This window comes from Rhea pennata, chromosome 8 (assembly GCF_028389875.1).
Source record: "Rhea pennata isolate bPtePen1 chromosome 8, bPtePen1.pri, whole genome shotgun sequence".
Classification (NCBI taxonomy): Eukaryota; Metazoa; Chordata; class Aves; order Rheiformes; family Rheidae; genus Rhea; species Rhea pennata.
The window spans coordinates 13,906,694-13,918,863 of NC_084670.1; the positions used below are offsets into that span (position 1 = coordinate 13,906,694).

Here is a 12,170-nt window from a genome sequence, read left to right on the forward strand (position 1 = left end):
TTCCACAATTGAAGTTTTATTATTATTATTATTGATCCAATCTTGAATAATGCTGCTTATTTGGTAACAATATCAGGCAAAAACAAGAGCAAATGCCATTCTGCATTCCAATATGAATCATTCAGTAAAGTTCTGCAATATATATATTTCATTCAGCTTTTGACATCACAGGTCATCATGCCACTGAGCATTTTTAACAATACAATAAAATCCTTTAAAAGGAATTGTTTTGTGAATATAAGAGATGAGACAATTTAATTTCTCAAATTTATACCACTCATGTCCATAATCATTTTACATTCCACACTTCATGCTCTCAAACATCATTCTAGAGAAGACTAAATTTTTTTTTGTCACATATTATTAGAGATACTAGCCAGGCTTAGAGTTACAGAAACCTACAATAAGACGCAAAGTTTATTAAATAATAAATTACTACATTTGCTGACTAGAACAATATTCCATCTAGACTAATATTTGATCCATTCAAATACAAAAAGTATTTGGATGTTATATACTACTTGTTTTATATACTTACAGTGCAAAAAAAAGCAAGACTTTTTCCTGAGCATTTAGGAAGTTTTTTTTCCTTTTTATTAAATCAATGATTATGATCCATTTAAAATATACTCCCCTTATACCTAGGCTTGTCAAAACTGTACAATTAAAGTAGGCAGTAGTTTGTAGATATCAGAAGTCCAATCAAGAGGTCATTTTATGACATCTCTAAAATTTTACTCATTTAAGTCTATGATTATACAGGATTTTGACTTGTACCAAGAAAACCAGAAATGACAATTTTTTCCATTGACTAAACACTCCAAAATGTACAAACCACATGCCTTCCAGAACAGAGAAACAAGTCTATATTTAAGCAAATTGTAATACATATTTCAACTTACTATTCTTTAGTTAACATAATGCCCAGTGAGCTTTGCCTCCTACAAATATTACAAAATAAAACTTTCAGGAATGTATTGGGGCATTTTGTAAGGAAGCTGAATTCCTTACACATTCATCTTTATCTCAACAGCTACAGACCATGAGTTTCTAATTCAATCTTCTCCTCTGTTTGCAAGATATCAGGGTCTACTGGAGGAACAGGTGGTCTGAGTATAATCTCTGGACCTCCACCATAGATTGACTGAAGAAAATTCCATGTTTCTTCAGATATCTGTCCAGAATCTGCACCTGAAAACATTTTTAAAGTTTTGATTACAATTTAAAATTCTTCCCCCCCCCCTTTTTTCCTTTAAGTCCATAACATATACAAAAAGAACAAAATACTCAGACAAACTGAATAACCTAATCTGGGTGCTTTATCTTTTACTATCTACCAAACCAGATGACATATGTTAGTTTTATGCTTCTTGATTCTACAACTACCTGCTCTCTACACTATCTAATACTTAGCAGAGCTCAACCATAAAAATGCATGATATTAAGAAAAACATCTTGTCTGACACTCATCAACCAAGCTGACAGCTGGCCAGTCTTGCAGTTTTAGGCTGCTTCTCAGTACACAGACAGGGCAAGGATTCGTATTAATGTAAGGACATCCAGTCCTGCTAATTACCATAAAGTTCAAGGGTGCAAGGCTTGCTTAATGAGAAAAATTCAAGATTTTACAGTAAAGAATAAAAGAACAGGAGCCACAGTGGAATTCTGAGAACTTCTGATAGAAAAGACTATCAGGACATTAACTGCCTTGCTAACACTTCTTGTATGTGGCACTGTGATGAGTCAGCTTCATTTCTCTGTCCATTTAATAAAGTCTTTGTTCACAATCCCATTCCTCTGGCTAGATGTCTTCTCAGATCAGTATCCAATAATCACTTCTGATTTTCAGTAACCCTTTACAGAGGTAGGGTAACCCCAACATATCACTACTCTGATTTTAATACAAGGATTCTGTCCAATACAGTTGAAGTCAGGATTTCTTAGCTTAGGTGTAGAGAACAGCTTTCTACTCTATCTGAATAAGACTATTCCATCTTAAGCAACTGATTAAAAAACTGCTTACAGGAAGTTTCTCCCAATATTCTTTTATTAGAAATTATTCTTAATCTATCTCATTAAGTTTAATTACAATACCCTCAATTTCAAAGAAAAACAAAAAGCTAAATCAAGGGGACTTTTCCATATATGCTCATAATTTTCTAGCCTCACCTCATATGCCAATGGACTTACAACCCTACTTTACATATAAAACACTTCTGAAGAGGAAGGGTACAAAGAGTTACACATTTGTTTACCCGCACTGAGTCAACCATGCAAAGCTTCATCTAGAAGTCAGGATGTACTGTGCCAGAATTAATAAAGGTATACCTCAGTAAATAAATGTTTAGGTTCAATGCTGTACTTAAAAATGCAACTGACTCCATTCCTGCAGGCACAGGAGTAGACCTTCCTCCCCTCATGCAGCTTCCAGCTCTAATGGTCACGTTTAGCTGAACAAGCACAGTGAACTAACATAGCAATCAAGACCACTGAATCACAAAGATATGTAATACTACACACTACTTAGTAGTGCTCTAATTGCCTATTCACTCAGGAAGAGAGGCAAGTATTTCCATAATCTTTCTCTTAATTTCTACTTATGTTCTAACTCGAGTTAATATAGCCAAAGCCCAAAAATGTCATTTTACTTAGTTACTGATCCTAAACTGAGTTTCTGTTGCTATATTTCAATCAGATGCTTCATAACTTATGTTTGAATCCTATGTTACAGCTTAAATTTTAAAAAGCACTGGCACACGCATAGGAGCAAGAACTCATTCTTTAAAAAAAAAAAAACTTAACATTTTACAGCTGGTAAGATTCACCCAGGAGCTAGTGACCTCCAGCAAACTGCCTAGTAGGTCTGCTGTATGTTGAGGCATTAAACTTAACTGTGAAAAAATCCAGTTAACAAATAACAATTAACCTTAACATTGCATTTTCCTCAAAACTGAGCTATAATTAAATGAAACATTCACATGATGTTTTCACAGGAAATCTAAATGGGTTTTATGGGTTAAGTTTAGCTCAGTTGGTTAGAGTGTGGTGCTAATAATGCCAAGGTCATGGGTTCGATCCCCGTATGTGCTGCTTGAGGGCCGGACAACAATCCTCCACAGATCCCTTCCAACCTTACCAATTCTATGATTCTAAAGTCTTCATAGAGCAAACTGTGTTAAAAAACTTAACTTTTCTCTCTACACAAAATTCAGATAGATGTTATTAAGAATCTGACTATGAATAATAAATGAAATCTATCTTTGTAGGCTGGAAAAGTTTTTGCAATATACTTTAGCCTGGAGAAGAGAAGACTGAGGGCAGATCTTATCATGTGTATAAGTACCTGAAGGGAGGGTGTCAAGCGGATGGGGCTAAACCCTTTTCAATAGTCCCATGTGACAGGACTAGAGGTAACAGGCACAAACTGAACCACAGAAAGTTCCACCTGAATGAGGAGGAATTTTTTTTCCTGGGAGAGCAACAGAGCACTGGAACAGGTTGTCCAGAGAGGTTGTGGAGTCTCCTCTGGAGATCTTCAAGGCCTGCCTGGATGCAACCCTGTCTAACATGCTCTAGGTGACTCTGCTTCAGCAGGTGGGTTGGACTAGATGATCTCCAGAGGTCCCTTTTAACCTTACCCATTCTGTGATTCTATGATCATTAAATTACTTGCAGAAAAATGAGCAACAGTATTTACTCACTGTAGTTTGTTTCCCTCTGTCAGAAGTAGCTCTCAACTCATATTAGGATTCAAGATTCAAATAACTAAATATAGATAGAGAACACAGCCTAAAAGCCAAAATTATTCTGCACTGCTTTCTACATTCTTATCTGCACTTGGATTAGTTTACTATCGACACTAACTCATAATTTTATGAATAAGCTGGCCTCCTAAAAATGGACCTTGTAACCATGACCAGTTCTTCAGTTTTCCTCCAAATTAATTTTTCTTAGTTAAAACAGAACACACACATTCCCCAGAAATTATAATTTTACAAAAACAGTTAATATAAGAATTTATAATAAGTTTTCCTAGCTTTAGCAAATACATAATTAGGAGTCCAAAGCTGCAGCACCTTGCACCTACCTTGCTTTAGCACAATATTTCCACATTTTGTGACTGCAATCTTGGTGTTATCAATAGGACCAGGAGGCTCTAAAGTGACAGAAATGATTAAAGTGACAGTGTGAAAACAAACAGTCCGGAGGTTCAGTTTTTAAATGAAAGGAGTAGTCTGTTTGCTTCCTGCTTGCTCTGTACTGCTCAGCAATGTTCCAAGTTGTTAAAAGCTAATCAGAATTTTAATTAAAAGCATTTTTTTCCCAGGCATTCATGATTACAGTAAGCCTTCAAGCAATGTAAAATGCAAATTAATCCTAATTCTCACCTCCAGCCACGCTATCCCAGAGCAGATTCAAACAAGATTAGAGAACATTTTGTCAGTATTTCCATTTCAAAATTTTATGCGCACCTAAAGGTGGTTAATAGTGCTATGATTACAGTTATCTGTGTATCTAAATTCTATCAGTGAAATCCTCTTTCCTCCAGAAGCTACAGCATTATCAGTCTGTTTGTACTGCATAATGCATACCTCTTCACACTCAAACCCAATTTTTCCTGCTGCTGTTAGAAGCTCACTCTGCTTCCTGCAGATGTTGGTGTTTAAGTTTTCTACTGCTTTTGCAAAGATTAAGAACAATAAGCTTTGTATAAACCTGAAACCACCCCTCCCCAAACAAGCAACATACTTTCACAAGTATCCCATCATCCATTCCCATGAATTATCTAATTTTGACTATAGTCTATAATTTGATTTCAGATATAATTAGCTATATCTGCTACATATGAAAACTATGTCTTCGTTTTTTGGTGAGTTTTTGTTTGCTTGTTTTTAAAGAGCTTTTGTTGCCTTATCTTGCTATTCTTCCTGCATCCTTTTACCGAAGGACAAGCAATTTACTTAAACAGTACTACTATCTGACAATAAGAAGAAAGAAAAGGTTACTCACATCTTGACATAAACTACAACTTACCACTGTCTTTGCCCTTTACAAATGCTTCCCACTCTCTGAACCACTGCATGCTAATACAGTAAAAAGTTGATGGAGATTCTTCTTCTTGGAATGCTCTATTAAGCTGCAAGGAAAAAGAATTATTATTTTTCTGCCTTTTTATTAAGCTGCTAATATTTAGCAAGCAGTTAAAAATACTTAACAAGATAATACAGTGCCACAGAAAAATTTATAAAGAACTTCAGATCATCAGAACCATAAACTCTTGGTAAATTTCAAATGTAAGGATTTTGATATAGTGGTAGTTTAAGTTAAAAAAAAAAAGTAGGTAAAGATTTGCTTCATTGTTAGATGGCAAGTTCTTTGTATGATGAGCTACATCTTTATCTATGCTTTTCTCTAATAATTTGGACAGAAGGAAGTGTGATTCCAAGCATGGAATACTGATTTTATGACTTTTTGCTTTAGTTTAAAAATATTGAAGATTCACACTCTTAGTTCTTTATTTTCTCCTGCAAGACAGGTGACTGTATAGATCACAAAAAGCAGCTAAGTAAAGAGTACCAGTTGTATCCAAATACGTTTGTTTCTATCATTGAAAAAAAAAACACAACAGTTTCTATCATTGAAAAAAAAAACACAAGTTTCTATCATTGAAAAAAAAAACACAACAGTTTCTATCATTGAAAAAAAAAAACACAACAGTTTCTACAAGAGTCTTCCAGCAAGACCTTTAATTAAGCTTTACGCAGTTTAATCTTTTATTTTGGTTCAGAGACTATAGAAGGAAGAAAGAAAGGAAGAACTTGTTACATGAGGAATAAGATGAGCTTAATTTTATAGATCCATTACAATACTAACATATTTAATTCACACTGAACTATGTTTGCTATACAGAGGTATAAACAGCAAGTACAAAATTGGAATCAGAGATAAGATTACAATTAACTTGCGAAATATTTCCTCGAGTTATATTTCCATATAAACAATTATCTGGGACATCACAAGGACACTGTGGCTGCTAAGAGGACAAAGGTGATTTTGTATAGGTATACAAATATTTTAATAAATTCTATTTGTTACATGAATCACTTATGTACATGGTAACCCAAGATCTGGAGTCATGAATATCTGATGACATCAAAAAAAAAGGAATGAATGAGAATTGTTTACTTTTTTTTATTTTTTTTTTTACCTGAATAAACATTTCCAATTCATTTTTCCTTCTTTTTTCACTTCTTTCAGACTCTATTTGGCAGGTATGACAAACATACAGATGATTAACAGCTGGTCCTCCTCCATACCTGCAGTGATGGTTAAAGAAAAAAAAAAACCCACAACACATTAACTTTGTGAAAAAGAGCATGTAAAAAGAATCAGGCGCCTGTTAAGACATAAACAAGCATCAGTTTCTTACAGTATGTAATAGAAGTCTGCATTCCAGTGCTGATCACATTTACCCACATATGGCATTATTTTCATACTAATATTTTGTACTTGATCTTAAGACATAATGACCTTCTAAGTTCTGACTGCCTAAAGCAAGTACAAACTGTCTCTGAAACTCTGTTATAATCACATACCTTGAAAGGAGTTACTACTGGAAAAATATATTGGCAAGTGATTATTCCAAATAAATGCTCTTACATATCACGTGTGATTTATCAAAAGCCTCTGAGAAACAGTTTTATGGAAACATTTCGGCCAATTCTATCTTAAACTAAGCTCTAAACCTCAACGTTTTTTTGTTTTGTCTGCTTACAACAACAAAAAATCCTACTGCTGCATGCTCCTACCCCGCATACTTCCTTTGTGCACCAGCTGTCTGCACACATAGAAGTCTTTAGGGCCCCTGTTACTGAGCAGCACAGCACAGCAAGTACCATTCTGAACATGGGGATTGTTTTGAACATTTGTAGGCCTAGAAAATACAGCCTTATACAGAAAATGCCCAATGACTAGCAGCACTAAGAAACATATTTACCACAGCAGAAAGGTCAAGCTGAAATGCATGTTAAGAAATAAGGATATCCATAGTGCTCCTTCCTTGCCAATTACTTATTCTTGTCAGTCATGCTCTTTTGTTATTTTTCTAAAACTTCAGATTTTTTTCTAAGACTTCCATTAAATAAGAAATAAAAGGGAATATCCTTAAATATAAGGGAGACGAATTAAGGTCCAAAAGCTGAATAGTTTTTGAACAAGAGCGAAAAAGCGACCATGTTTACTTAGAGACTAAAACTAAACTAAAATCTACCACAGAACGCATCAAATCTGAACATAATAAAACTTAGAACTGTATGTTTATCAGTCCATAAAAATAATTTGGGATGCTATTGCTTTCCTAAATACAGAAGTGTTGTATTTTACCTGAAAATTAAACAGCATTTGTACACACACGTCTGTAAGCATATACTCAATTATCACATCACAACTTCAGACTGATATTTTGTAAGATATTTCATTAAAATGGTCACCGCTTCCTACACATCAATTGTGCCTTTAAAGGTCACATTATGATTTTAGATTACACTCATCAGTCCACTGTTTTTGATCAGATGTGGATTATACCATCTGATTTTGAAGCAATTCTGACTCCCAAGCTATTAGAATTGAATAATCTGCTTTTCCTTCATACTATCTCAGTAAAGTCAACTTCTACAACAGCAGTCTTGTTTCTCTCGATACTTGCCTTCCCTACCCTAAATGCTCACCCACTGCAGCCATAGTACTCCCCCGTGATTCCTAGCTATCAGCAAGAGAAAAAGCAATGTATGGTTGCTTCAAATCTACTTTATGCAGATGTGCACGTGCACTAGTTAGGAAGTTAGACAGAACAGACAAATATTTCTTCTCTGTTTGCCAGATGTTTCCCAAAGTCTGGGCGATCTTCCCATCCCTGTGCCTTCTACTTATCAAGTATGACTGGAGTTTGACATCTTATTCAAAAAATGAATGAGAAGCTTAAAAACATTTTCCTTCAGATTTAACAAATGTTGCTGGTATACATGTAAAGGGATAGTGCAGTTCATTTAATAGAAATACATATTTGTATTGTAAATTATCTATGACATAGTAAATACATATTCATATACTAACATAAACATATATGTTTACATATGATGTATTTATAGAATAATTATTTGGAACAAAAATTCAGTATATGCAAGAAAGTAGAAATAAGTTGGCATAGCATTGTTTCCATTTTTCCATGTGGTTAACTCAAGCTTTTTAAAAACATATATATATATGTGTGTGTGTGTGTGTGTATATATATATATATATATATCAATCTTAGCTATAAGCACTTAGGTGTCTGGGAATTAGAAAGACAAAAACAGTTGTTACAAGTGCAAGAGTTCTTAAGGTCAACAGCTAGGCTCTTCTGCTGCTTTTTTGTTACTTTAAAAGTAGACCCATTTTATCTTAATTACTCCCATATAAGCAAACACTTAAATCTGATCTATAGAATTGTGGAGTAGTTATACAGAACCCTTACATCTAAGCTATTTTAAAGTACTACTGGCAGCTGAGGCTATGGATTCAAAGCCAACATACAAGAAAAGCTGTCTCCAGCCAACAAGGAAACAGGAAGCTTACACAGAGAGATCTTTCAAAGTACCTCTTGCAAAGCATACTTTTGCTGACCTACTTTGTGTTGTTTTGTACAGATCCTAAAGAACATTTATTGATTTAATACTTGACTGTCACCTCAGTAAAACACTAATGTTCATACAGACTTTTAGTTAGTGTTATTTTGCACAAGCAAGTTATATAAATCTGCACTTTGAAAAATTTTTTTTAAGTCACTAATCCCAAAAGTCTGATCTCACCGCTTGGCAAAGATTTGCTCTCAAACTCCATCATAGGACTTTTCAGTTACATGAAACTTACCTGCTATACAAATTATCCCATATATTTTGAGGAAGCATTACAACCAGGTCTTCTATGAAATTTGCCTTTGGTGGAGGAACACCTGCAAAAGAGGAAGGGGGGGAAAAAAGGCCTTTGAATTTGTTTTGTTTTTGGAAGGTGAGAGGTATTCACTTTAAGAACTTTTAGGAGAGACTATGTTAGAGGTCTCTAAATCACAAACCCTGACTAGTTAAAATTAGTCATCCAAAAAAAAGTTTGTTCTTTAAGATTGTTCTTTAATTTTAGTCTCTTATGATGCCAAAAAATGTAAGAGAAACTGAAGTCACATAGAAGATTAAAGGAAAAGGATTGGAATCCTCTCTAAATGCCAGTTACAAAATACTTCCGAATGTATACAGTTAAACAACAGCGAAAGACTTTGTTGTACATGTAAAGATGCTGATTTACTAAACTGTCCTACATGAAATTCATTTGTTCCTATCAGTATTTTTAAATTACTTCAAGCCACATGAATGCTTGAAAGTTTAAAAGGAGTAAGAAACAGACAGGCTTGCAGAATTAGCAGCACTGAGTTAAAGCATATGGTAAGCAACTACGCATAACATGAAATCTTTTGAAAAAAAGAACATCTAGTAGCTAGGACACACATACAAACATGAGTTATCTGTAATAACCCCTCAGAAGGAGAACAGTAGCAACAAGGGCTCACATGTAAACATACTGCAAATAGCTATAGGGGTACAGTACTCCTTTGTTAAAAAAGTTCGGTTTAGCAGAAGGTGCTATACCTGTAACCACTAGCCTAATAGAAGTATATTTCATATTAGAAAATAAGTATGAGAATACCACATAATGGTAGCTTGGAATGTTAGCATTCATATGAATACTTTCACTAAACAGGTTTTGCTATTATGCAATTCTCTATTTTTATTAGCGTTTAACACATCAAAATACAGCTTCTGAGCTTCTATACAAATATATAGAATTACTATTGTATTCATCATGCTGCTATGCACTGGATATTCTCCAGACCAAATTGTTCTGTGGCTTCCAAACCTTTTTGTTGCTTTCAGCACGTGGCAGAACAAAAATTGAGGCAAAGACCAAAAAATTAAGGATGATAAAATGGTTTTGTTAGTTTATTTTAAACAGGAATATAGATGTTTATCATGAAAATGGATAAGCCAAATCATCTGCCTCTAAGCAGCAAGAAATCAAATATACAAAATCAAATGTGCAGAGAAAAGACAAGGTTTGGGAGGACTTCATATAGTATCATTTCCAAATTATCAGCTACTAAAGAAAGACAAATTCAAGTTACCTAGAAGTCAAAACTGTAACAAACTTATTATATTTAATCTATTTATTTCCTTTAATTACTTGTAATTACATCCCGGTACTGCTACAAGTTGACAGGCAAATTCTTTGTAAATGGTACTCTGTTACAGTCTCACCTCCATGTATACACAGAAAATCATTATTTGAAATTGGTCCTGGCTCTGCAAAAGTCTTGAACTTATTTAACCACTGTCTGGAAACATAGAATTGCAGAAGACTTGGTTCCATCATATTCAGTAGACCTGATATCCTCCGTCTTTCTCTCTGTGCTTCTTCACTGCTCTTCCTATTACAGAAATAGGACCAATTAAACAAAGACATATCCTTAGGTGGTATGTAGGTAGTGCTTCTAAGTTCTATGCCTCTACATTCTACAGTGGTACAACAGTTGATTTAGCATGTGAAAAAAACTTGCACCTTTTACACACACGTGAATAACCTGGAGTGCTGCACCTTACAGAATTACACACCACAATAGTTAGTACTAACGGGTTTCTGTGAAGTGAGAAGGACACCAAAAAACTGTGCTCTGTTAAAGTTATGCTTGTCCTTAGTACTGACAAAGCCATAGTGTGGATGTAATCATGCTTACAAGAACAAACTTTTGCCTGCCCAGTTCAATAATTCAAAGACTCCCAACAGTTCTCATCCTTCCTGCCAATTTCAGAAAACAAATATGTGGACTGACACAGACTGCAAACTACACTGCAGAGGTAATGCTCCACAGGAGAAGGAGATAACGATCCCTGCCCATCTGCTAATTTCCTTCACACATCTGCAGCATACCCCTTCAGGCTAAAGCCTTGCAAGCTGTAGTCCTTTGACATGCTCCTTCACATCAGAAGGAAGGTTGAACAATAAAGGAGACACTAACTCCCCTACTCCCTAGTTTGAATAATCCATTCTCCAAAAGCAGGCCTCAACCATTCAATCCCATCCTTCAAAATCCCTAACCTGAACCTTGACTCTTAATTAGCACAAATCAGTTGATTTATGGAATCAAATTTGTTTCAAATGGCTGTGTAGAAAAGCTTCAGTTAGGCCTAATGGCTACAAGCAATGAAGGCCATTTGGCAAATACATAGTATAGCAAAACAGTAGATGAGTAGAAAAAACAAATGCTATGAACTCAATGAAAATACAACATCACTCATCTAACTTCAGGTCAAATTTATTTAACAAAAACCCTAAGTCTGAAAACAAAATTAAAGTAGTTAAGTTCAAAAAGCATACATATCCCTACTAAATTTTCATAAAGTCCTGAAAGGGCATCACATTGTGCGTGACAAGATTTTATGTGTATGTTTGGGGGGTTCTTTGTTTAAACCAAACAAAATATTACATTATTTTAATCTTTATTTTAGTTTTAAATTGTTTGCTTACAGTCAGGTATAGTGTTAATTCTCAACAATACGTCACGACTTCCACATTCCTTTTAATGGGCTTAGCTCAGACAGTGACAGGAATGAGCACTCCTAATGAAAGCTAAAGCATTCTCACAACATCTTATTCTTTAATTCTAGCACAATCTATTTTGTAGTCAACTTTTAGTAGCAAATGATGTTACTAGAAGAAACTCACAATTTGAGAAGATTTCTAGAAAACAAAATATTTTAGTTGCATTTCGTGTTTCAAGTGCAAAAAAATCCTTAGGCCTAAGATGGTAACATGATTTCTCGCCTTTCATTTTGACTTTCAGGAAAAGATCAGCCTATAAATTCCCTGAAGTTAAATTACAGCACAGTAAATCCCCTGTTGTTCCACATCCCATCTGCTGAAGAGTTTCCACAATTCCCTTTAGAGCTCTGACAGTTCGAGTCTGTGTGAAAAACCTCTGCTTGTGCAGAATCCCTTTCCTCTAAGTGAAAAAGAAGCAATCAGTTGCCAGTTCTAACAGTTGCTCAAAGTTCTCTTCTTAATCATCTTACTGTTTTGGTTATCTC

The 12,170-nt window shown here is 34.7% G+C and overlaps 1 protein-coding gene across 3 annotated transcripts in view; it reads right to left on the reverse strand.

Annotated features, from left to right (window-relative positions):
* The window catches only part of USP33 (ubiquitin specific peptidase 33), a 42,074-nt gene continuing 29,904 nt past the window's right edge, over window positions 1-12,170 (reverse strand). For all 3 annotated transcript variants that reach the window (XM_062581470.1, XM_062581469.1, XM_062581471.1), the window contains 6 exons: window positions 10,344-10,513; window positions 8,908-8,989; window positions 6,209-6,317; window positions 5,035-5,137; window positions 4,088-4,156; window positions 1-1,191 (listed from right to left, as the gene is read on the reverse strand). In XM_062581470.1, the coding sequence (XP_062437454.1) occupies window positions 1,034-1,191; window positions 4,088-4,156; window positions 5,035-5,137; window positions 6,209-6,317; window positions 8,908-8,989; window positions 10,344-10,513 (691 nt within the window). In that variant the 3' untranslated portion in view covers window positions 1-1,033. The remainder of the gene's footprint in view (window positions 1,192-4,087; window positions 4,157-5,034; window positions 5,138-6,208; window positions 6,318-8,907; window positions 8,990-10,343; window positions 10,514-12,170) is intronic.